Source organism: Chiloscyllium punctatum, chromosome 26 (genome assembly GCF_047496795.1).
Source record: "Chiloscyllium punctatum isolate Juve2018m chromosome 26, sChiPun1.3, whole genome shotgun sequence".
NCBI classification, from domain to species: Eukaryota; Metazoa; Chordata; class Chondrichthyes; order Orectolobiformes; family Hemiscylliidae; genus Chiloscyllium; species Chiloscyllium punctatum.
The window spans coordinates 48,731,311-48,758,507 of record NC_092764.1 but is presented as its reverse complement, the minus strand read 5'-3'; the positions used below and the strand labels follow the sequence as shown (position 1 = coordinate 48,758,507).

Sequence of the window (27,197 nt, the reverse complement as noted above, 5' to 3'; positions counted from 1 at the left end):
CATTACACTGCTGACTTTGAAGGACAGAATGCTTGGAGGACTAAACTACGATCTTACAGTCATAGTCATAGAGATGTACAGCACAGAAATAGACCCTTCTGTCCAACTTGTCCATCTGTTTGTTATAGGGAAATAGCCATAATCAATATGAGAGATTGCCTAACTTACTTATGGTATTAAATTCCTTACTACTTGTGCATGTCAAAGCCCCAAATAACTTCACCAACGTCTGTGGGTCCTCTTGTGATTGAAGAGTCTGATGTAGAAATCCACACAAATGTCCATACATGTTGATACTTGGGGAAACATTTATAACTGCATTAGCTCTGCGCCTTTGTCTGGGCATAGGGGATGTTGAAAATTTCGCACAGATGGTCCTCTAACTACACAGGTCCAAATTTCAGTGCCACTCAGCTGCAGTTTTCACAAAAAAAAGGCCTGCGATGCAGAGGTTTGTCCTTACATTGTTTGTACTAACCACTTTTATTATGTTTGCCTTGAGAAAGCTCCAGAAAGAGGATTTGTTTGGGAATTCTATATTCAGTGTGGGATATACAGCCTGCCCACTTGAGTTGAATTTTCGGGAGGCCAGTATGAAAGATCTTGCTGTTTGTAGTTTTATTTGGCATCGAATACATAGTAAACCTCAGGTAGCTTTGGTAGAAATGTTTTGATGTCGGTATTGCAGATCTACGTGGTCTAGTGAGTATGATTTTAATCATCAGCTTAGTGTCGTGCTGTTTACAGACATGATTATGGAGTATATCATAAGCATGAATTCTCAATACATACATTGACATCTTTACTGTAAAGGCATTCCTAGTGACCAAGTAATGAATAATTTTCTATAATCTTGACACTGGTGGTATCAATGATCATGTCTCGTGCTTCACAGGGTACACATGGTGGTGCCTGAATGGGAATGGGAATGGGAATGGGAAACACTGATTTGGAGTGAAGTATTTTTGGCACCACTCAAGAATTTGCTAGTTTGAATGTCTTCCTTGTGTGTGGACAATCATCATCAAACAGAAACTCTGATTAATGCCTCTATGGAGGCATACAGCTTGTAGAGCTTGAAGGGCATCCTGAAAGAAACTCAGTATTGATGTCTATAGGTATGACTGTGGTGGCTTCCTCAAACATTGCAAATGAGAGACTGAAGGGTTGATTAACAATAATGCATTCTTGCTTTACGGCTGCTGGTTACAGGAAAGGTATTGGACATCTTGCCACAGGCTCAAATACAACCAGGCCATCATCCAGGATTTTAACAAACTTTTTCTCCAAGCTAGGATGTCTGAACAACTGCCATCTTAATTACAGGTTACAATAAAGCCAGCTCTTAAGAGTGCAAATCCTGAAGAGTGGGCCCTGTTATGGTCATGGTTCAATTTTGGGATTTGCCGGATAGCTTTAGTTTGCTGAACTTCATACTCTGGGGCTCAGAGTTGGTACTTACAAGTGAATATCTAAGGGAAGCAAACTTACTGATGTAGTACCACGAAACAAACTGATACATAGTTGCGGCACCAACCTTTATAAACATTGAAGACAGCAGGAAGAGTACTAGATCCTGACGGTTTAAAAAGACATGGCAAAAAGATATTGACATTGCGTAGGTTTCAATGTAAGCGATAAATTAATCAATTTCTGAACAAGCTTGCAGATTTTTTTCAAAGTTTGTACAGAAAAATCTTTATTGAAGATTTTTTTGCTCATTATTGAGCATTCCAACTTTCCAGAACAGGAATCCTTAACATTATTGTCACTGAAGTGGTAAATGAGCTCAGTGAGAAAAATCACTTTGTTTTAAAGAACGTCGATTTTGTAGTTTGAAATAAAGGAGACATTTAAACAAAAAACAATACTTGAGAGAATGCTACTAATTTGGTAGCTCAATCATTACCTTTGTTGCTTCTCGATTTTAGCAGCCTCCTTGGCTTTTACAGTGTCAGCACAAAGTCGCCTTCTTCTATCTCCTTTAGTTTGGGCTTCCAGTTTAACCTGCTCTCTCTTGTTACTACGCTGATAAGCAGTTACAAGTCGACGCAGGCGCGTTGTTAAAGCTGATGCAGTTGGCCAATAGAGTAGATCACCTTCTCCCAGAGGGCAATCTAAGATGAAGAGGAATATTTCATCTTTAAGCAAAATGTAATTCTTTAGATGATCTACATCTTCAAATCTAGTTGCAATTAAAAGAAACCATTTCAAATCTTCATTCTCACCTGTAATTATTAGATCTCCTGGAGAAGATGCAGCATCCTAAAAAAGAAAGGTTTCAGAAAAGTTTTGAGCTAGTTTATCAACTTAATAAATAGAACAAGATCCGTAACACAGATTTTATTGATCTGTGCCAAACTAATTTTTAGATTATAATTACATTAAAAATTGATTTTGCTCAGGAAAACAAAGTATCATTTATGATATATAGAATTAAATAAAATTGCTCACCTCCATTTCATCCTTGAATAATGGCTGAGTTGGTTTATATTCTGGATCTTCACCATCCCTGTTGGAATACCAGAAAGTAATTAGGATACGATTATCAATTAATAACTTTTTTTACTTTTCTCTACCACATACTTGAAAAACAAGTTAAACTTGTCAAAAACTATTTTCTAATTGCCTCTGTGGTGCTCTCTGCATCAAGAATGCCAGTGAACAGTTACAATGCATAGAGGGGAGGGGTGAACAAACTGTCTGGACCCACAATCAATGGCATAAATATAGGCTGTACAGGACACTAGTTAGGCTACTATTGAGGGGTGACCTCATAAAGGTTGATAAAATCATGTGGGACATGGATAGGGTAAACAGACAAAGTTTTTTCCCTGATGTAGGGGAGTCCAAAACTAGCAGGCATAGGTTTAAGGGGAGAGGAGAAAGATTTAAGAGACAACCTTTTCCACCTAGAGGGTGGTGTGTGTATGAAATGAGCTGCCAGAATAATAATTACAACATTTAAAAGGCATCTGAATAGGTATTTGAATCAGAAGAGTTTAGAGGGATATGAACCAAACACTGAAAAATGGGACTATATTTATTTAGGATATCAGGTTGGCATGGATGAATTCAATTAAAGGGTCTGTTTCCGTGCTGTATATCTCTATGACTTAGAAGGGGGATATGGTGCTGCTGTCAGAATTTAGGGAGCTTAATTGGATTTAACAAACAGACCCTCAAAAGTAATAATCTCCTGATTCCACCCAGTGTCACGTGCAAGTGAATATAGAAAGAGAACATGCCAGATCAAAGCGTGCATGGAAATATGGCACAGGAGGGAATGTTTTCATTTCTTGGGACATTGGGATTGACACTGAGGAAGATAGGACCTGCCCAAGTTGGCAGCTTGCACTTGAACAGAAACAGGACTGAATTACTTGCAGGGTATTTTGGTAGTGCCATTGGAAAGGATTTAAATTAACTTGAGAGGAGAGTGAGCATCAAGAGTCTAAGTTAGAGAAGAATATCATGGCGTATAAAATACTGGGAGAGATAGACAGCACTAGAATAGGGAATAGTTTGTAAATAGGTGGAGTCAGAAAAAAGGCAAAAGTCATAAAAGTCTAAATCAGGGCAACTGTTTACTTTTGTGCAGCGAGAGTAAATAAATAACAACTGTAAATTGGATAAGTGGCTTGTAAGTGCAGATTGCTGAGTGAAAATATAATGTATAGCTATTACAGATACCTGTCTTAGGGATATAAGTGTTTAGAGAGATTGGAATAAATGGGATCAATCATGGCAAATATTGCAGTGCTAGAGAAAGAGGATGTTTCAGAGGGGCCGAGGGAATAACTGATTTGGTTAGAGTTAAGGAACAAGAAAGGTATAATTATATTGCTTATGCAGTCCATCGGTCACCAACTAATGGAAAGGATCAGGATATTACAGAGTTTACAAGATATTACAGAGTTGCCAAGATGATAGCATAATTACAAGGGCCCTAAATTAGATTAGATTCCCTACAGTATGGAAACAGACACTCGGCCCAACAAATCTACACTGATCTTCTGATGAGTAACCTATCCAGACCCAGTCCCCTGGGAGAAAGTGAGGACTGCAGATGCTGGAGTACCAGAGTTGAAAAATGTGGTGCGGGACAAACACAGCAGGCCAGGCAGCATCCGAGGAGCAGGAGAATCGATGTTTCGGGCATAAGCCCTTCTTCAGGAATGAGGCTGGTGTGCCAAGCAGGCTGAGATAAAAGGTTTGGGGGGAGGGGGCGCTAGGAATACGATAGGTGGAAGGAGGTGAGGGTGAGAGTGATAGGTCGGAGAGGGGGTGGGGGCGGAGAGGTCAGGAAGAAGATTGCCGGTCAAGAGGGCGGTGCTGAATCCGAGGGTTGGGATGTGATAAAGGTGCGGGGAGGGGAAATGAGGAAGCTGGAGAAATTTACCTTCATCCTATGTGGTTGGAGGGTTCCTAGGCGGAAGATGAGGTGCTCTTCCTACAGGCTTCGTGTGGCTAGGGTCTGGTGATGGAGGAGGCCAAGGACCTGAATGTCATTGGCAGAGTGTGACGGGGAGCTAAAGTGTTCAGCCAAAGGACGGTTGGGTTGGTTGGTGCGGGTGTCCCAGAGGTGTTCCCTGAAACGTTCCACAAGTAGGCGGCCTGTCTCTCCAATGAAGAGGAGACCACATTGGGTGCAGCAGATACAGGAAATGATGTGTGTGGAGGTGCAGCTGAATTTACGACGGATATAGAAGGATCCATTGGAGCCGTGGACGGAGGTGGGGGGGGAAGAGGGAAAAAGGGGGAGGAGGTGCGGGCGCAAGTTTTGCACTTCTTACGGTTGCAAGGGAAGGTGCCGGGAATGGAGGTTGGGTTGGTGGGGGGGTGTGGACCTGACAAGGGAGTCGCGGAGGGAGTGGTCTCTCCTGAATGCTGATAGGGGTGGAGAGTGGAAATATACCCCTGGTGGTGGGGTCTGTCTGGAGGTGACGGAAATGACGGAGGATGATACGATGTATCCGGAGGTTGGTGGGGTGGAAGGTGAGGACCAGTGGGGTTCTGTCTTGGTGGCGATTGGAGGGGCGGGGTTCAAGGGCGGCGGTGTGGGAAGTGGAGGAGATGCGGTGGAGAGCATCGTCGACCCCTACCCTATATTTACCCACGACTAATGCACGTAACACTACGGGCAATTTAGCATGGCCAATTCACCTGACCTGGACATCTTTGGATTGTGGGATGAAACCGAGCACCCGGAGGTAACTCATGCAGACACTGGGAGAATGTGCAAACTCCACACAGACAGTCACCTGAGGCACGAATCAAAACCGAGTGCTTGGTGCTATGAGGCAGCAATGCTAACTACTGAGCCACGGTACCGTCCAAATTATCTATAAATTGCCTGGAATTGCAGGGAAGTAAAAGAAAGGAAGGAGCAAGGGCTCATAGTATGTGTTCAGCAAAGTTTTCTGCAGTACGTTTCTAATCTATTGAGGAGAAACTACTGGATCTGGTTATTGAGAATGGGGTGGACACTTCGATCAGGTGAGTAAAATATTTAGGGGAGAGCACTCATTGCATCATAAGTTTTAAGGCAACTATAGAAAAGGATATTAAAGAAAGAATAATAGTGTGGAAACTGTAGATGTACTGGCCCTATATTTCCAGTCTTCCTTCAACTCCGGGAGTGTCAGAGGACTGGAGAATTGCAAATGTTGCACCCTTATTCAAAAAAGGTTGTAAAACCCAAGTTTAAATTTAATATTAAAGTTTAATTTTTCTACTTGGGAAATTTCTAGAAACAATAACTCATAACAGAATTAATAGCCACAGGAACAAATGTGGATTATTCTGAGGCAAATCAGCATGGACTTCCTAAGGGATAATTAAATTTAACTAATCTGAACATTTTTGAAGAGGTAACAAGACAGAGTTGACAGAGAACAATGTTGTTGATGTTGTGTATATGGATTTCTGGAAAGTATCTGAGACAATGCTACACAACAGAAGCATGGGCAAGGTCATAGCTTATGGAATGAAAAAGATGGTAGCAACATGGAAGCAGAATTTGCTGAGTGACAGGAACCAGACAGTAGTGGTCACTGAATGCTTTTCAGGCTTTCAGATTTGTAGTGCAGTACCTCAGGGGTCAGTGTTGCCCTTCCTGATGTACATTAAGTACATAAAGGTGGGGGTACAAAGCACAATCTTAAAATGTGATGAAGATATAAACTTTGGAAGCATTGTAAACAGTGAGGATTGTGTGGAACTTCAAGAATATACGCAGATGAAGTTCAAGGTGGAGAAATGTGAGGTGATTAATTTGGGAGGAAGAACATGGAGAGACAAAACAAAGGATACAAATCTAAAGGGGGTACAAAAGCAGAAGCACTTGATGCATATGTGCAAAAGTCATTCAAATCTATAGAATATGGTGAGAGCAGAAGTAGTCAAGCATACAGACCTTAGATTTTATAAACAGTGGCATGGTGTACATGAGCTGGGAGGTAACGCTCAATTTGCACTAGTTGGGTCTCAGCTGGAGTATTATTTTCTACAGCAAAGATTGATAATCCAGTTAGCAATATTGACTGCCTGGTACAAAGGGTTCAGGATACCTGCTTAGGGTTAGAGGGGAACGTGCAATGAGAGGGGGTAGGATCCAGTCATTGTATTCCAGTAGACAGCTTCTGTCATAGGCAGTCAAAGAAGGCGGCTCTGCATAGTCGGCATGGGAGCTAGATAGCAAATTAAGAAATAGAACCTCAAAAGGTCATAATTTCTGGATTACAACCTAAACCAGTTGCAAACAGACAGAATGAAAATCAGATGAGAGAGATGACTGTATAACTCAAAGATTGTTGTGGGAGAAGTGTATCCCAGGTCATGGAAAGTATGGTACTGGGAAAGTGGGACCTGTACCAATAGGACAACTTCCAACTAAACTGTGCTGAAGCTGATGTTTTTACAAACTGTGCAATTGGAAAAGGAGAGAGAATTTTGAATTTAACAGTGGGTCAAGGGATTAAATGTACAAACATATGATAAATTAAGGAGTAGAGTTAAGACCAAAAAGAAAAATCTTAAAATGGGAAATGCTAAACAGACCATTACAGAAAGAGATAGAGTACAAATCTATAAGTAAACCCCAAAAGATAAGCACAGAATTTATAATAAGAGCAAAAGGATAAAACTAAAGCTCTTGAATCTGAATGCATATAACTAGGAGAAAATGAGGACTGAAGATGCTGGAGATCAGAGTCAAGAGTGTGGTTCTAGAAAAGCACAGCAGGCCAGGCAGCATCTGAGGAGCAGGAGAATCAACGTTTTGGGCTTGAGCCCTTCATCAGGAACATCATGCCCGAAATGTCGATTCACCTGCTCCTCGGGTGCTGCTTGACCTGCTGTGCTTTTCCAGCACCACACTCTTGATTCTGAATGCACATAACATTTGAAATGAAACACATGAACTGAGGGAGCAAGTTGAAATTAATATATATGATCTGTTAGCCATTACAGGGCCTTGGCTGCAGGATGACATGGAAAGGAACCTGAATCTTGAAGTGATTTAGGAAAAAAGCAGGAAACCACGACAAGTTGGAGGTGCAATTCTGTTATTTAAATTGCGCTATTAGCACAATAGAGAAGAATGACCTATGTTCAGGAAACCAAGGCATCAAGACAGTTTTGGTGGAGGAGAACTGATGAAAGTAAGGCATCATTTATGTACAGATCCCTAAATGTAACTCTGTGGCATAGTACAGTATAAATGGAAGAAATAATGAGAGTTTGCCAAAAGGAAGTGGCAATTATCATGGGAGATTTTAATCTACATATTGACTGGAAAAGTCAAATGTGCAAAGGTAACCTATAGGAAGAGTTAATAAAATGTTTTTGGGATAGTTGCTTACAACAGCATAATATGGAGCAGACCAGAGAACAGACTATACAAGACCTAACACTGTATAATGACACAGGATTAATGACTGATCTTTTGGTAAAAGCACGTCTAGGTAGCAGCAACCATAATGTCACTGAATGTCGCATTCAGTTTGAGGAAGGGGGAAGTGGTTCCAATATCTTTTTAAACATTTAACAAGAGGAATTATAAGAGCATGAAAGCAGAGCTGACTAAAGTGAATCAGCAAGTTAGGATACAGAGTAAGTCAATGTAGATGCAATGGCAGATGTTTAATGGGATACTTTATATTCAGTGAATGTATCCAATACATTCCAGCAAAATTCCAAGAAATGGACACACCATATATAGTTAACTACAAACGTTAAGCATGGTGCCAAACTTAAGAAAAGCATATAATTATGCAAAAATAGGTGACACATCAGCAGATTGGACACAGTATTTTTAAAAAAGTAAAGATTTACAAAAAATTAAGGAGAGAAAAATTAATGTATGAGAGAAAACTATGCATGAATATTAAAAACAAATACTAATAGTTATTTTATTAATGTTTTCTAATAAAAATAAAGTAAGTGCTGGTCCTGTAGAAAGTGAGACTCGAAAATTGATAACAGAAAATATGGAAGATGAACAAACAAGTACTTGGCATCAGTCTTCACTACAGAAATTACAAATAACATCAGTAATAAATCAAGAAATAGAAGAGGAGGAATAACTCAGGAAAAATCTTGAGAAAGGATACGTAGACACTGGAGGGGTGGGGAAGGGGTACAAGAGGTTTACAAGAATGGCATGAGGGATGACAAACTTCAGTTATGAAGGCACTTTAGAAGAGTCGTTAGGAGTTTTTCCTAGAAGAGGAGAAGGCTGACTGGTTATCCAAAATCATGTGCAGTCTGGCCAGAGCAGGTAAGAGGCAAACCATTCACTTTTTTAAAGAAAGAAAGAGAGGGCATTGATTTAAAGTAATTCGTAAAAGAAGACTGGGTGATATGGGAAAAAAACTTTTCTTACACAACCAGCAATTAGGATGTGAAATGCATTGTCTGGAAGCATGTTGGAGTCAGGTTCAATAATGGCATTTACTTGGGCATTGGACAATTATCTGGACAAAGATAATGTGTAAGGGTATGCAAGTCATGAGTGTGGTGCTGGAAAATCTCAAATCAGGCAGCATCTGAGGAGCAGGAGAACTTATGTTTCCAACATAAGCCCTTCATCATGAATGAGGCCTGTGGGCTGGGGGCTGAGAGATAAATGGCAGGGGGTTGGGGGTGGGGGGGAAGGTAGCTGAGAACATAATAGATAGATGAAGGTGAGGGTGATGGTGATAGGTCGGAGAAGAGGATGGAGCGCATAGATGGGAAAGGTGACATGAGCACAATTGGCTGAATGGCCTCCTACTGTGTTGCAGACTTCTGGGAACTATTCCCACTTTTGAAAGGGTCAAGAAAAGAAGGTACAGATTTAAAGTAATTGACAAAAGAAGCAAAAAAGTGATGAGAGAAAGTTCCCTCACACAGCAACTGGTTGGGGTTTGGAAATGGACTGCCTGAAAGTGTATTGAATAGAGATTAAGTCAAGACATTCAAAAGGGAGATAGCCTGTTCCTTGATAAGGAAGAATGTGCGGGGTTACATGGAGATGATAAGAAAATGACAATGAATTCTCATCTGGAGAGGCCATGCAGACACAATGGGCCAAATGGCCTCTTGTTGTGCTTAATTCTGTGATTCCGTGACACAGATTGTAACCCCATATTTTCTCACTCGCTCATAGGTCACTCATTACTGTTCTTCATTATCCAGGCAGAACATTGTACATGTGTTATTAATTCACCAGCACAGTTAATTTCACTCCATGATCAGTCAACATTAGATATGATTCAAAGGGTTAAGCAAAATTTACCATTTCCCCACAAACATGGAATACCTTCCTTCATAATGTCAGTCCATTAAATCATGCATACAAGAGCTAATTATACTCATTCAACGGAAGCAGGTGAATTTTAAAACAAGGCATCCTGAGATTAAGGGGGGGAGAGAGAGAGAGAGAGAAGTAATGTTTTAAAATAATTTTAAACATTTCACCATGTTGACTGAGAATAACCATACCCCTCTGCACCGTCTGCAAAAGTATCATTTCCCCTCTGCTCTGCTGCAATGGCTTTCTCATCAGGTTTGCCAACTCTTTCTAAGAAACAGAGTGCAGGGTCATTTCTCATTGTATTATACTTTTCATAACCTGTGAATTATATGAAAAAAAGATTCATCAGGGAATAATAATATAAATAATAACAATATTGCATCATCAATATATGCATTAATCCTGTTTCAAAACTGCAAATGTTCACTGTTATAGGACGGAAATAATTTTGTTTTCAACTTTATAACCTCTAGCCAATTCTCCAAGTTGACATTGTGTTATATGAAAAATGCATTGCCCAATATTGATTTTTTTTTTGGTTTTCCTTTACATCTTCAAAATGAATTCAACTGGTTGAGTGCAAGGACACAATTGAAAAGTTATCTCATAAAGCTCTTAGATCTAGGTATTTATCGAAGCCAGTATATTAGGCAATAGGTCATTACCAAACAATGAAATCATAATGAAAGTTTTCACAACTACTTAATGTGAATAAATGCTTTTTGGAAATATAGTGACATGCTCCAGTTAACAAGTGGTTATGGAAGTTTAGTTATTATGCACCGACTAGCAACCCAAATCTTGAGAGTCTAAATTTTACCATGAAATTGCGTTAGTTATAGGTTTTTGAGTTAAATTAAGTGTAATAACGTATGGTTAAGCATCAGGAAAATGGCCTTGGCTACAAGAACTGATATGATCCAAGGTCCACCACTGCTTAGACAGGGCAATTACTGACGTTTTGCAAACTGTCACTCACAGTCCACAACCAAGGTGGACCTTCTTGGATCATAGCAGTTCTTGTAAAAATAAATTTGATTTTGCTGTTAAAACTAAAATATAAAATGCAAGCATTATTAACTATCTTACTTCATGTATATATCTCTCCATTTCTGACTGTACAGTAATTGTCCATTGTTTGATTCTCCTTCTCCCTTTTAAAAAGTTCTGCTGCAACACCACAGCTATCTGAGGAATCACGATATTTTAAAGTTGTCTTCCCATCTTTAACTCACCGTGCTTGAAGACTCCGATGAGCAGCGATTTGTCAGCATCCATGTCCCACCATTCAGCAGGTATTTCAGACTGCTCAGGCTCAGGAACCCAAATGTCAATTTCACTAAGGAGGCAGAGACAAATCAAGTTAGTTGGCAAATTCTGTTATGGAAAGCAAAATATGCTTATTGGCCACTGATTCAAAGGAGTTTTACCAGACTGATTTAATAAGACCACCCTCTTCTATTTGCTTTGATAGACTTTGAAAAGTCATATTAGTGTCCTGTAATATCCCACATTCCATGTCAAAATGAACTACAATTAATGTATTTCTGCTTCTACATCCACAGCCAAACTGACCAGTTGAGATATATCCACACCTTATGCTCAAAGGCAGAGGATAAGTCAGAGAGATGATCACTTCTGGATAAAAAAAAAATCAGAATGACTTCTAACTGATACACATTAGGCTACTGTGAAACAGCAAAAGGACTTGGGTTTCCATAGACACACAACATTAAAAGCAGACACAAATTACATTTGTAAAGACAAACAAAATACATTTTTATTTGTTAGCCATTATCTCAAGTGGGCTGTAGCCTTGATCAAACCTCATCTGCGGATTTGCACTTAGTTTCAGGGCCAGTTTCAGCTCAGAGTTACCAGAATGATACATGACTTGAAAGATTACATTATAAAGTTGCCACAGTCCCACCCGACCACAGGGCTGCTCTTTCATTAGGTAGAGGTGGTGATTTAACCTGAGGGTCACCACGCTTCAGGCAAGGGGAGAGTCTGAGATGGAGACGAAGATGTAAGCTCAGCCGGTGCAGGAATTGAACTCATGCTATTAGCATCACTCCAAATTACAAATCAGTCGTCTAACTAACTGGAATAACTTTCAAATTGCAGGGCTTCTTTTAATGGGAAATAAAAATACTGTTAAGATGCAGAAAGAAGTTCTAACTGATAAGAGTATACTTGAACTTTTTTTTTCCCGGAATGGAAATCCAAAAGATATTACAAAGCTTTAAAAATCTCACTAAGTCAGTATTAGAGTTGCCACATTTATCCATTAAACTGTGAGAATTGATTGAGGACAATTGGAAGGTCATGCCTCATGTTGATATGAAAATATGCATCCAGTGAATAGTTCCTTTCGACAGTTGAGATCCTGAAAGAAAAGTCGTTAATTTCTACCCAACTTAAAAAACACTATTATTTTCAAAATTAAGATTGCAGTACAGATTCTGAGGTACAAAGCATCAATTCCATAGAAGTACTTCACTACTTTTTTAAAGAAACTTTGGTTAGCGCTTCAACAGCATCCTGCAGCTTGAGTTCCTCAGATATTTTCCGGCTTTTAAAAGGTGAGTCATCATTAGTTGGCATACAGGTCTACAATAAAAGAAAGGAAACTAGCTATTTCTTTTAAAAAAACAAACTGAATTCAGAAACATAATATCTGAGCCCAAAAGACAAGCTTTCAAACTTGTCAGAAGCAATAAGTATTCATTATTTAGACATCTGGCAAGCTTTCAAAAAACCTGTTTGCCTTTTTCTTGTTTTGATCAGGACTGTGTTTAAGTAATCATATGCTTGGGAAATATAACAGCCATTTACATCTGCTTTTACTTTGCTATATCACATTCTGTTTGATGACGTTATGCTAGACCACAATTATCTAAATGTAGAAAAGAAAGAATGTAGAAAAATGGAAATTAAAACAAGAGAAAAGATCATAGTACAAAATCAACATCGATAAAGTGAGTCAATACTCAGTGTAGAAAGATGATTGCATTAAAAAGAGAAAATGCATTTAAAGTAGTTTTGTGTATTTTACAGAAATGAAAGACAGCCTTAAAATTCAAAATAATATAATATTTAGGTTTTAATTAATTGTTTGTTTAGCCTTATGATGATAGTCAATACTTGAGAGGATAGTAGATCATTCCTAGGTGTTTGCATTATAGTATGTGTTGAAATATTCATATGCAAATACTTCAGTAATACAGGAAACACAATGCTATTACATTTAAATAACTTAGGTAGAAACAAACAAGAAACTTTACTGTTTAGTTGATTGCAAACAGCACGTTTTGTCTTAGCTCACATACTGTGATACCTTGTATCTTTTTGCTTCTACTCACTACCATCAGTCACATTTAAACTACAGTGGCAGCAGTATATCCACTATCACCAAATCACATCTCTTCTTCACTCCTCTGATACTTGCTATTATTTCAAGTACTTCACTTTCTTTCACCGGTCACATTTTTTTCCACATGCTGAAGAGCTCCAATGTCCCACTCACTTTAAAAAAACCCCACAAAAAACCTTAAATATTTACAGAAATATTCTGAACAACTCTATACAGGCTGTTCCTGGGTTGCAAATGGGTTTTCATTCTGGAGTCAGTTTGCAAGTCAATTTGTACACAAGTTGAACTTTGAACACAAAGTAGGATAATAGGAACAGCTCCGTTATAAGTATAGGGAATGGTCATACATTGGGTTTATAAAATTATACCCCTGTGCAGGATAGCATTGGTAAGTATTAGTGTTCATAAATCAGGGATCCCTTGTATTTTAATATAATGAGGCTGACAAAAAATCTTCCACTGGGAAGAAGCATATGACAGACCACTGGCAAAAGCAGGCACTCATATCCCTGAGATAACAACAAAGTCCTTTGGGCTGGCAGGTTTGTTCCCCTCTGACTTAACTATCCTCAAAATATTATTTAGACAAATTGAAATACAAAACTTCGATTCTTCTACAGGACCTTCAGCTTTTAAGTTTATTTTTTTTTCAAAAATATACTTTGTTCATAAAATATTTTGATGATCCGTACAATTGGTCATGCCATACTTAGGTAAACATTCCATTTCTTTGCATACAGAGACACAGTAATCATGCATATATACAGGTCTGTACGATTACTATCCACATATTTAGCTGGGGGGGTCAGTGAAGCCCCTTACTGCGTCGGCCCCCTGTACTTAGGCAGGCAGATGTTACACGGTGGTCTTTGCATACTGCGCCTTGGCGGCAGCTGTCCCAAGCTTCAGCGCATCCCTCAACATGTAGTCCTAGACCTTGGAATGTGCCAATCTGCAACACTCAGTCGGGGTCAACTCCTTTCAGCTGAAAGATCAACAGGTTTTGGACCGCCCAGAGAGCATCCTTCACCGAGCTGATGATCCTCCAGGCACAGTTGATGTTCGTCTCTGTGTGCGTCCTGGAGTCACGGAGTCCTGCGTTACAGCGCTGCTCGGGACGAACCTCGACAAACACCACTGCATTCCTCTCCAGACTTCTTCTGCATAGGCACCTTCCAGAAGGAGGTGTGTGACAGTCTCATCACCCCTGCAGCCGCTTCAAGGGCAGCTTGTGGTCTGGCTGAGAATCCGGGCCTGCATAAAGGATCTCCCAGGCACAGCCCTTCTCACCACCAGCCCTTCTTGGTTCTGGCGACGAGGCATTCTGCCAAATGGCTTTGACAGTATGCTCAGGAAACCGCTCGATAGGATCCGCCCTCTCCTTTTGCTGAAGGGTCTCAAGGACACTACGTGCTGACCACTTCCTGATGGACTTGTGGTCAAAAGGTGTTTTTCTTCATAATCTTCTCCATGAGGACAGGTGATACGGAATGGTCCAACTACTCGGAGTGTTCCGCGGCAGCGAAGCCAGGCCCATCCTTTGCAACACTGGGGACAGGTAGAACCTCAGTATGTAGTGACACTTGGTGTTTGCGTACCGGGGATCCACGCACAGCTTGATGCAGCCACACACAAAGGTGGCCATCAGGGTGAGGATGGCATCAGGTGTATTTTTTCCCCGTTGCCAGATCTTTATACATTGAGTCCCTTCAGACCCGGTCCATCTTTGATCTCCATATAAACTGGAAGATGGCCTGGGTGACTGCAGCGGCACAGGTTCTGGGAATAGGCCAGACCTGTGCCACGTATAACAGCAATGACAGTGCCTCACACCTGATGACCAGGTTTTTTCCTGTGATGGAGAGCGACCGTAGCTTCCATCTACCCAGTTTCTGCCTCACTTTGCTAATGCACTCCTCCCAAGACTTGGCGCACGTCCCAGCCCCCCCGAACCAAACACCCAGCACCTTCAGGTGGTCGGTCCTGACGGTGAATCGAATCGAGGATTGGTAGGCCCCATTCCCAAAGAGCATGGCCTCACTCTTGCCTCGGTTTACCTTGGCCCCTGAGGCCCATTCCAACTGATCACATATGTACATCAGTCTGTGCACGGACAGCGCTGCTGGGAGTAGTCACCCCTCTCAGGCTCGCATCCTTCCTGGTGGGCTTGGCAAATGGCTCTATGTAGCACACAAACAACACAGGAGAGAGAGGGCACCCCTGCCTGACTCCAGATCTGACTGGGAAGCTATCTGATTCCCACCCATTGATTGAGACTGCACTGACAATGTTGGTGCAGAGCAGTCTGATCCAACTGCAGATTCCCTCCCCAAAGCCCATTTTGGAGAGAACATCTCTTATATATGTGTGTGATATCCCGTCAAATGCTTTCTCCTGGTTCAGGCCGATGAGGTTGGTGTCCAACCCTCTGTCCTGCACATAGGCGATCGTATCCCTGAGGAGTGCGAGACTCTCAGCGATGTTCCTGCCTGATACGGCACAGGTTTGGTCAGGGTGAATTACCGACCCCAGAGCAGACCTGACCCGGTTGGCGATAACCTTTGACAGAATTTTGTAATGCTCATTCAATAGTGAGATTGGTGTCCAATTTCTGAGTTCCTCCCTCTCCCCCTTCCACTTGTAGATGAGGGTGATGATGCCTTTTCTCATGGGTTCCTCCGGCTTGTAGGATTATGGTCATGATCCAAAGCTCTATACTGTTCCCAACAGCTTCAAGAAAGGGGTTTTTTTCCTGTCTGACCGCACACAAGAGTAAGGCTCTTTTAGTGCGGCTTACCCATATCATCTTTGCTTCTCAGTGACAAACTGACAATTTACAGCCTTATCTGCTCACAGATCTGGTGCAGAAAAAAAGATTACTCCTCCAGAAGTGTCTTTCAGTGTGAACTATTAAAAGAAAATGCAAAGTTTGACTGCAGAACCAACTAGAGGACCCACAATGATCCAACACATCAGTTCAGCTGAATTTCAACATTCCATAAATTTCTAAATGTTTTCTAATTAACCAAGTTCATGACCAGAACTTTTTCACTAGTGAAATTAGTGTGTAAATTACACAACTAATTTAGTTATCTGCAGTCAATTACTTAATTATTGCATTTAAATATTTACAAACACTGAATACTATTTTAAAAATGAAGGACTTCCTCAGTACAACCAATATGAATTTATTTGTTCAAGATAATTATAATTAAGTCTATTTATTTGACACAATAGCAGATCAAATGGTTTTTAATGGTCAGCAAGTTCTTGAATAAGATGACTCTATGACTCTAAAAAGCTTTCCCTCCTGTACATCACTTAAATTTAACATTCTATAAGGCTGTATTCCTGATTAAGATCTTGCTCCCTATTACGGAAATCAGGGATAGCATAAAAGTAAGGGAAATCATATAATGTGGGAAAGGGCAGTGGGAAAGCAGAGGATTTGGAAGCTTATGACCAGCAGAAGGCAACAAAAAAAGAATTAAGGAGGGAGAAGACTAAATATGAGGGTAAGCTAGTCAGTAATATAAATGAAGACTATAAGAGCTTCTTTAGATGTATAAAGGGAAAAAGAAAGACCAAAGTGGACATTGCACCGCTGAAAAATGACACTGGAGAGATAACAGTGGGGAACAAGGAAATAGCCGATGAACTGAATTATTACTTTGCGTCAGTCTTCACAGTGAAGACATGAGCAACATCCCAAAAGTTGAAGAAAGACCTGAGTATGGTGGCCATCACCAAGGAGAAGGTGCTAGAAAAACTGAATGGCCTGAAACTGGATAAACCACCTGGACCAGATGGACTACATCCCAGACTGCTTAAGGAGATAGCTGAAAAGATAGTGCAGGCATTAATAGTGATCTTTCAGGAATCGCTAGAATCAGGGAGGGTCCCAGAGGACTGGAAAATTGGTAGTGTGACACCCCTGTTTTAAAAGGGAATAAGGCAAAAGACAGAAAATTACAGGCCGATTAGCCTAACCTCAGTCATGAGTAAGATTTTGGAGACCATTGTGGAAGGTGAGATTTCTGAATATTTGGAAACTTTTGGTAAAATTGAGCAAAGTCAGCATGGTTACATCACGGGGAGGTCATGCCTGACAAATCTGCTACAATTCTTTGGGGAAGTAACGAGGTTGGACCAAGGAGAACCAGTTGATGTTATCTGCCTGGACTTCAAGAAGGCCTTTGACAAGGTGCCACACAGGAGGCACAGTAAGATAAGCTATCTGGGAGAATGCAGAGAGTGGGGATAAAAGGGTCTTTCTCAGGATGGCAGCCAGTGACAAGTGATGTTCCACAAGTGTCAGTGTTGGGACCACAACTTTCCAATGTATACATTAATGATCTAGATGAAGGAACTGAGGGTATTCTGGCTTCGTTTGCAGACGATACAAAGATAGGAAAAGAGACAGGTAGTGTTGCGGTGGGGAGGCTCCGAAGGACAAGTTAGTGGAGTGGGCAAAGAAGTGGCAGATGAAGGTCATAAGTTTGGTAAGAAAAACAGAAGCATGGACTATTTTCTAAATGGGGAGAAAATTCAGAAGTCTGAAGTGCAAAGAGAGTTTGGAGTTCTAGTCCACGGTTCTCTCAAGGTAAACTTGCAGATTGAGTCAGTAGTTAGGAAGGCAAATGCAATGTTGTCATTTATTTTGAAAGGACTTGAATATAGGAGCTGGGATGTACTTCTGAGACTCTAGTCAGATCACATTTGGAGTACTGTGCACAGGTTTAGGCTGTGTATCTCAGGAAGGATGTACTGGCCTGAGACATGTTCGGAGGAGGTTCATGAGAATGATTCCAAGAATGAAAAGCTTAACGTATGAGGCAAGTTGAGGACTTTGGGTCTATACTTGGAGTTTAGAAGGATGGGGGGGAATCTAATTGAAACTTACATAATTTTGAATAGCCTGGACAGAGTAGATGTTGGGAAGATGTTTCCATTGGTAGAAGAGACTGGGACCGAGGGCATAGCCTTAGAGCAAAGGGAAGACCTTTTTGAACAGAGATAAGGAGAAACTTCTTCAGCCAAAGAGTGGTGAATCGATGGAATTCACTGCCACTTGACTGTCAAGGGGATTAAGGGTTACGTGGAGAAAGCAGGCGAATAGGGTTGAGAAACTTATCAGCCATGATTGAATGGTGGAGCTGACTCAATGGGCTAAATGGCCTAATTTCCGCTATGTCTTATGATCTTAACAGTCAGATTTATCTGCAGAGCATAGTCCTTCCTGGTTGTGCGTTCAATGGCAAAATCAGGCCCTGTGATTCAATTGGCATCCTGATCTGCATCCTGTAGTCAAGGAACTGTTTTTAAAGAGCTTTCTGCAGGCAGGAAGCCCACTTCTGTGATTCACCTTTGTTCACTGAAGCAGATTGTGATTCTTGGTTGCTTCAGGTGAAGTGAAATTATTTTTCTTGTATCAGGGCTTGTTGAGTGAAAATTCCTGTATAGAACCTGTCCGTAGCAGGTGAGGCATCAAAGCCATTTTAAAACCAGTGAGATAGGAGGCAAAGCAGAGGAGCCATTTTCAAGTATCTTATTCGTCATTTGTGATTTATTGCTGCAACCTGGGATGAACACAAGTCACAAACACTCAGCAAGTGGTGGTATTGAGCTTGCTGCTGCAAACTTATCAAGAGAATCTGAAGACTAACATTGACATTTTATGTTTAAATATGTTTTCCAGCAAAAGAACAATCAGTTAATGTTGCTAGACCGCTTGAGTTACCCATTGATAACACTCTTGGTGATGCTGTCAAAATCAAACAAAAGTGTGCAAAATATTACTTCTTTAAGGCTGATAGGGTGAATTAATCTAGAAGAATCCATCATGGTGAATGTTCTGCTCAGTGGGAATGGCACAGGAGATTTTAATTGTTAGTGATATTACCAGACTGAGACATCACAGGTATTGATTGATATGCATCAATGAGCACATGTGCATCATTTAATGCTCAAATAAGAAAGCCAGGATGACAGGAACACTCTTTCAGCAATCGCTGAGTGACGTTTTGAAGTGGCTGGTCGGCATGCCTGAACAGTTTGTAGTACAGATTAAGGCCTCAGCATGCAAGTGCTCAAGAAGATTCTCATGGCACTGCCCCTGAGACTCAGCAGGAAATCATGACTTTGGCAAGGCAGACTAGCTTTGAAGAAGTGGATGAAGCTAATTTCGTGGAATTGCTTGTATTCCATGAGGTGAAATTGTCCAATGATGACCTAATACAGCGAGAGAGTCAATGAGCTGAAAAGATGAATGAGCTGAAACAGCATCCTCCTTTTGAGTCCTATCAAAGAACTATCAAAAGTTTTTTTTTTAAAAACATAGAAAGAGATCATGTAAACTTTCATGAAATATTGCTTGAGTGGAGAATGCAGTACTTCAGTGAATAGTGATCAATGATGCCATAAAAATTGTTACAAAGGAAATGTACTAGGAAAAACAAAAGCAACAGTCCCTGAACACATTTCTGAAGATGGTTGGTAATTTGGTCCTTTTTCCCATTATCTTCACCAAGACATGGCTGTTGCATGCTGCCTTCAATTCAAAACCAGCAGCGCCTTCAAAAGGTCTTCAAAATCCAGTAGCAAGAAAGATGGTGTGACAGCAAGCCAAAACATCCAGCATCAAAGTTCTAAATCACTCAAAGCCACCTCCACTCAAATGTTTTAGGCAGGTTCTCAAGCATTTATGAAAACGTGAAACATTTTAAGCAACTATGCTGACCAATTAAAATGAGGGAAGATTAATTTGAGAAGTAACATAGGGAGACATTGTGCTTTCAAGCAACATCTGACCACACGAGGCATAGTCTACTGCTTGAGCAAGGGACTCATTAGCCATCTCAGAATACATTGAACAAAGCAAAGCATTCCTCATCTGAAGGGACTGCTATAGAGGCTAGTGAGTGTTTCTTAATATGAATTTATGCAGAATTTCTGTTTTATTCAGTAACTCATTTAATTTCAATTAGGAACCCATGCCATACAGTTTAGTCACTCCGTCAATGTACCCAACAAATGCCTGCAGAAATCTAGCTCTGACTTTAATGTTGATTGTCATGGGAAAGCATGCTCCCTTAATGTAGTTCCACTTTAAGGTGTGATTGTCAGGATGCAGCTAAGGATTCCGTGTATGTTGATGCTATCCTGTTTTACAGCTGCCAATTCTTTCACTTAACACATGGTCATCCATCCACGATCCAGATCCTAATTTAGGAATTCTCTTCCTAAACATTTCTGGCTCCCTACTTTTCTCAATATTATAATCCCCATTTTGGCTAAGCTTTTATACTCCCTCCCTATTTATTATTGGCTTGGTGTCAACAATTGATTATATTTTGTGAAGCACCTTGGAATTTTTATCTTGTTAAATTTATGGCAATATTCTCTTTGGAACAGAGAAGGTCAAGCTGTGATTGAGGTTCAAATGAGGTTTTCAAGATGACAATTTTTTTTGTAGAAAAGAGAAGAAAACACACTCCAGCAAACATGCCAACAAACAGTGCTTATTGATTTAAATCATTGCTGAAAGATCTGGATGGAAGAGTTGAATATTTTTTCACTTAGTTGTGGGGATTTTGATTCTTTTTATCTGAAGAGGGTAGTGGAAACTGTTTCCATTTAAAAAAAAAGGAGCTGGACAGGGACTTGAGCAACCTACAAGGTCACAGATTAAAAAAAGGGGAGGGTGAACTAATTAGGACTGCCCCTTTCAATGCTCATGCCTGGGCAGGAATCTTTAGTCTCTCCCTGGTTATACTCTCTTCCACCCTCTTCCATCAGGCAGAAGACACAAGAAGTTTGAAAACAAATACAATAGGTTCAAGAACTTCTGCTTCCCCGCTGTTATCAGACTTTTGAATGGACCTCTAGTATATTAGAGTTGATCTTTGCCTGCATCTTCTGTCACTGTAACACCATATTCTGCATTCTGCTCTATTACCCTAAAGTACTTTTGTAAGGTATGATTTGCCTGGATAGCATGCAAAACAATACTTTTCACTATATCTCGATGCATGTAACAATAACATATCAAATCTTAACCTTTGAGAAGAATAAAACTGGAGTAACAGTTTAATGTTCACAAGCTTAAGAAGTTCAAGATTACAAATTACACTTGAATAATAAATATTCTTACCTTGCATCCACTCCATCAAGTACTTTTTCCAACTGGTCACCGATTACTTCTTGTTTCAGATAGTACAACATTCTTACTCGCAGCAGTACCCTGAGTGATGATCACATAAACACTGAAATTTTGGCAGACAATGCTAGTGTCAAGTAAGATTGTTTAACAGATGCTATATAAAAGAAAGCAAAAATATTCACAAGCTGACAAAATAAAAGCAGTTTATTTTCCTTATACATCAACTGTATCTGTTAATATTTGGTGACCCTTATGAGTCAATATGCCCAAATGCACCTTTAAAAACTAGCCATATCATTATAATTATGAACTATGCTTAGTGAGAATTATTTTCTGTTATTAGAATCAAAGAATCTGCACAGAAAATATCAAAACTATTATCTAACTTACTTATTGCAGTGATGTTTTAAATGCTTTTTGTAGCCATCATCTTGGAGCAGGTGTTCTGGGTTATATTTCCTGAGCCACTCAGCCTTCTGCATATCAAATGAGCTTCCTTGTATCTTCACCTTCTTCCCTTTCCTGCCTCTTGGAACTGGTGCAGACAACCCTAATAAAAGGAGTCCAGAACAAATTTAATTCTGAATTTGGTTCAAGACAGAAAACCTTAGGTTAATTCAATGGTGAAGTACATTTATAAACTAATCCACCATTAGACTGCTCAGTCAGATGATCCAGTCAAGTTCTTTATATGTCACAGATCAATACAGCTAAGGAACCCAATCAGCTCACTTAGCCTGTGTTTTCACATGGAATAAAAATTATGGTGCTGGAAAAGCACTGCAGGTCAGGCAGCATCTGAGGAGCGGGAGAATTGGCATTTTGGGAATAAACCCTTTATCAGGAATGCATTGCTGACGAAGGGCGTATGCACGAAATGTCAACTGTCCTGCTCCTCAGATGCTGCCTGACCTTCTGTGCTTTCCCCATGCCACACTTTGCGACTCTGATCTCCAGCATCTGCAGTCCTCACTTTCTCCTTTTAATATTGAGTTTAAAACAAACTCAAATATGACTTCAATTATAGAATGAAGTGGAACCAAAACATTCAGAATTGGATATAGAAGTGGACAATACAGACATATTAAAGTTTTTTTATGCCTTTTGATTGTATTAAATGTACCGTGATATCAACATGGGAACAGATCCTTCATTGCTTTAATGGACTATATTTGTATAAAAATATATTTGGGAAGACTTATCTATTTGTGCTTCAGATTAGGTGCAAGCATACTCCAGCGAGGTCAAAAGCAAAAGTGTGAGAATATCAACAGGGTTAGGTTACGCTACAATGCTTCCCATGCTTGAATAGTCCATAAATGCTCAATGTTGAGATTCCTCTATCAAACTAGCTGTTTAACGGGCTGGAGTCCTATATTCACCCATGAATCTGAACACCACTCATCAATCAATAGATTCAGGAAGTCAGGGAAATTGGCACAAATAAATTTTAATTATTTTGAACCTTATCCAATGTCTAGGGAAGATCCTATGGTATTCCCAGCAGTATGTCTTACTTTTTCAACCATAATAACACTAATCTGAGACCATGATCTGCAACAAACAACCTTAGAGTTTACGGTTTTTGAATTATAAAACAGTTAATCTGAAACAATTCGCTACAATGATCAAAAATCAAATAATAAAGCATGTTTCTTAGAGTAATTGGTATCCTCGCATACGTTTTTGGCTGGATTTAAATTTCCAATTACTATTGAAAGATATACCCAGTCCACAAGCACCCAGATAGTGCATAAACACTGACATTATAAAACTGTTTTGTTTTTAAAAGATTAGCAAAATAAATGAGTTTACTGAATTAATTAATAGATGAACTAACCAAATTCAAAATTTTAACACTGTCAATTATATGGTCTTTGGTACCTGATGAAAGGAGTGAATCAAATGCATTCGGAATCACTCTGGATATGGCATCATGGTAAAGATCCCACTGTCAATCAGATTTGGCACTTTGTTTCAGAATCATCCCTCGACAATAAATTATCTTCCTCTACATCTAACAAAGTGGGTATTTCACATTTTTTTGAATGACCTCAAGACACATTTTGTGGATGAATAATAATAATACATAATTTTGACCATAAGAAACAGGAACTGGAGTACATCATTTGGCTCCTCGAGCCTGGTCTGCCACTCAGTTAGATCACGGCTGATCTAACACTTCTCATGTCCACCTTTCCCCCCTTTACCCAGTAACCTTTGTTTCTCTACTGATCAAGAATGTATATTATCCTTAAATACACACAAGGATTCTGCACTCACAACTCTCTGTGGCAAAGAGTTACAAAGACTCAACCTTCCAAGAAGAAATCCCTCTTTATCTCAGTTTTAAATTTGCGCCCCTTTATTCTGAGACTATTCCCTTTGGTCCTCAACTAACCCATTAGGGGAAACACCCTCTCATCACTTACTTGTCAAGCCCCTTTGTTTCCATAAGATCACCTGTAATTCTTCCATTCCAGGGATCATCCTAGTAAACCTTCCCTAAACTGCGTTTGAATCTTGGCTGATATTTCATGATTTTTATTTTATTCATTCATCAATTTTGAATTAGGAGTTGGAAATGACGGATGGACTTTAGCTTGAGTTAAAAATAAAAGAACAGGCCAAACAAGTTTTTGTTTTTTGTGGGGCTAGGCCCAGAAGCTAATTGCAGGCTGATCCTTGGATAAAAAGATTAACAGACACCATGATCTCAGGAACAGCATAGTGTTTCAACAGATAGCAGAATTTGGTTATGATACTATGGCTTTAAGGACGTGTATTTTTCCCTTTTTTTAAATGAAGAGAAATTCAGACAGAGGTGAAAGCAGTCTGCTTCAACCAATATGGTAAATAGCTTGTGAGAACTTTTTTTTAAAATCATTGGAATAGAAGCAGTCTTTATGGGTGGAGTCAAGCTCCCAATGAACCAATTTTAGTTTTAGCTTTCGGCATTTACTAGGGTCTTGAAATTGGATGTGGAAGCGTTTATTCATGTTAGAGCTAAAATTTTGGGTTCTCTTCCTGCTGCTATAATTACGTGTGAGACAATCAGCTATTACAAGGGGGCATAGCTTTAAATTAAGGGGGGGTAGATATAGGACTGATGTTAGGGGTAGGTTCTTCACTCAGCGAGTCGTAAGTTCATGGAATGCCCTGCCAGTAGCAGTGGTGGACTCTCCCTCTTTATGGGTATTTAAGCGGGCATTGGATAGGTATATGGAGGATAGTGGGTTAGTGTAGGTTAGGTGGGCTTTGATCGGCGCAACATCGAGGGCCGAAGGGCCTGTACTGAGCTGTATTCTTCTATGTTCTATAATCTATTTTAATGGATTTGCCTTTGCAAGGGTGTATTTACGAGATGTTACTATACTAGAACAGTTGCTCTTTAGTAGTTAAATAATTTATTATTAAGTTTCCAAGATTTAAGTTATCCCAATTCTTCTTTCTTTTGTTTGTATTTTAACAACAGTGTAAGAATAAAATGTTTTGCTTTAAACCTGTTTGACCAATCGAACTGCATCCAGAACTTAACATCTGGTAAGGAAAACTTAGGGTCTAGGTTATCTCTTTGACATGTTTTGAGAGGGTTTAGTTTGGTCCATAACACTATTATGGAGGTCAACTTCTGGGAATTTTTATCTCTATTTAAATAATACTGTTCTTTTGTTCTCCTTCCAAACAAAGGAACAACCTGGCATTTTCCCACAATGTGCTTCATCTGCCCACTTTTTGCCCAAATTAGGCTGTAGTACATTTGCTTCCTTCTTCCAAGCCATTATCATGTATTGTAAACAATTGTGGTACAAGCACTGATCCCTGTGGAACCCCACTTGTTAAAAGTTGCCGACCTGAAAAAAAAACTTACTCACTTTCTTGCTCATTAGCCAATTCTCTACCTATGCAATACGCTACCTCCAACAATGAAACCACAAAAAACAACAAATGAAACAGCATGCACATTTTCACTCACTGAAGACTTTTTTTTCTGTCAATAATCCACTTTTTACATTTGGGATCCACATGATCCTTCAATGGCTTGTCATATACATGTATGAAGACTGAACTACACACGAGACTCCCTGGTATAACTACGAGTGGGTGGTATATACTTTCACAGGCAGTTCTTGATTTTAAATGGTTATATGGGATATGAACATGTCCAGCACTAATAAGCTACATTCTTCATACAGATTACTGGGATGCCTATTCCAGTTATTACTGATTCATAATTTCACTTTGTCTTTATCCATTCAATTGTTGTCATGGATATGCACAAAAGCATCGACAGTTACTGTCTGAGCTGGTTTTACACTTGATAACCATTGTAGGGTTTTGTTTTGTATTACAACATGAAGGCCGCAACCTAATCAAATCAGCCTCCCTCTCTCTGCGTTTGCAGCACGATAAAATTAAAACATTCACTGATCCTTACAATTGACCTCAATGGCTCATAAACAGGCTCTCTGAATAACTAGTACCAGACTTTGCGTATACCAGACACCAGGTTTACAGGATAAACAAAAGAATTAACAATTAATCATTAATACAGCAGCTTTAGCTGAACAAATTTAAACAACAATACAATGTAATTAATGTCTATGACTGACACCTGAAACTTTTTTATTTCTAGCCTCCGGTCAGTCAGGGAACTATTATTATGGGATAAACTAAAAGAAGAAGAAGAGGAGATATAACTAGCCAGTTCACTTAAAGCAGTCTTCATGATCCGTAATATTTCAGGCACATGGGATTGTATCTTGTTTGGTTTCTGACGATACTGGTCAATGCAAGCAGCTTTGAGTAGGCTACAAAGAATATTCACTTAATTCTTATTACTGAAATTCTATTCTCTGGACTTGCAATAATTGATAATAGGAGGAGAACCAAGGAGCAATCAAACCACCATCCTGGAGCTTGGGTAGCCACAATCCTTCTGACAAAAACACACAATTCAGAGCCAGTACAAGGTTTGGTTTCTCTTTGTTTGTTTGAGCACTGTCCTAGCACAAAGCTCCCTGTGGTGTCCCTGTTAACATTCAAACATCTGTCATTTGTTTCAGTTAATTTGGCTTGCTCCTGGTGTTGAAGAGTGTATGAGTAGGTCTAAAAGCATTAGTGTTAAATTACCTCTAAAAAGTACAGATGCCTGTGAAAAAGTACAGTACTTCCATAGTAATTACTGAAGTGAGGTTAGGAATGGTAGATTGATTAAGGTATGAACTACTGTGCATTTTCCTAAAAGATACTTACCACTGTTTAGGACTGAACTGTATGTATCTGTTAATTAATAGCCACCTCAAGATCAGAAATAATGAATATACCACACTATGTGGTCATACCAATACTTAAAAGTAAACTGCGACCATGAAGATTAAATACAGATATATCTATAATATTATAAGTGTCAACTCTTTTGCCACTAACTGGAATATCTGCCCTACTAGTGAAGTTCTATAAGTAAGTTTAGCTTTATCTAAAGGTGTGATTGGAAGACAGTGAGGACTGCAGATGCTGGAGAAGTCAGAGTGATATAAAGTGTGGTGCTGGAGAATGCACAGCAGGTCAGGCAGCATCTGAGGAGCGAGAGAGTCAATGTTTCAGGCATAACCCTTTATTAGGGCTGATGAAAGGTTATGCCTGAAACATTGACTCTCTCGCTCCTCAGATGCTGCCTGACCTGCTGTGCTTTCTCCAGCGCCATACTGAAGGTGTGATTGCACTACTCAAGCCAGGTATCTGAGATTGTGTTCTGACAGACTTGGAATTTTATCTTGCCTGGCAATTCTGTAACTGGAAACTATTGGAATCCCTTTAGTCAGGTTCCCCATTTGAATGCGTCATGACAGTACATATAG

The 27,197-nt window shown here is 39.8% G+C and overlaps 1 protein-coding gene across 11 annotated transcripts in view; it reads right to left on the bottom strand.

The window, feature by feature from the left end:
* Nucleotides 1-27,197, bottom strand: part of chd9 (chromodomain helicase DNA binding protein 9) — a 257,884-nt gene that overhangs the window by 39,855 nt on the left and 190,832 nt on the right. For all 11 annotated transcript variants that reach the window (XM_072547352.1, XM_072547351.1, XM_072547350.1 and 8 more), the window contains 7 exons: nucleotides 21,727-21,886; nucleotides 21,328-21,417; nucleotides 11,035-11,138; nucleotides 9,988-10,117; nucleotides 2,455-2,512; nucleotides 2,229-2,265; nucleotides 1,910-2,117 (listed from right to left, as the gene is read on the bottom strand). In XM_072547352.1, coding sequence (XP_072403453.1) covers nucleotides 1,910-2,117; nucleotides 2,229-2,265; nucleotides 2,455-2,512; nucleotides 9,988-10,117; nucleotides 11,035-11,138; nucleotides 21,328-21,417; nucleotides 21,727-21,886 — 787 coding nt within the window. The remainder of the gene's footprint in view (nucleotides 1-1,909; nucleotides 2,118-2,228; nucleotides 2,266-2,454; nucleotides 2,513-9,987; nucleotides 10,118-11,034; nucleotides 11,139-21,327; nucleotides 21,418-21,726; nucleotides 21,887-27,197) is intronic.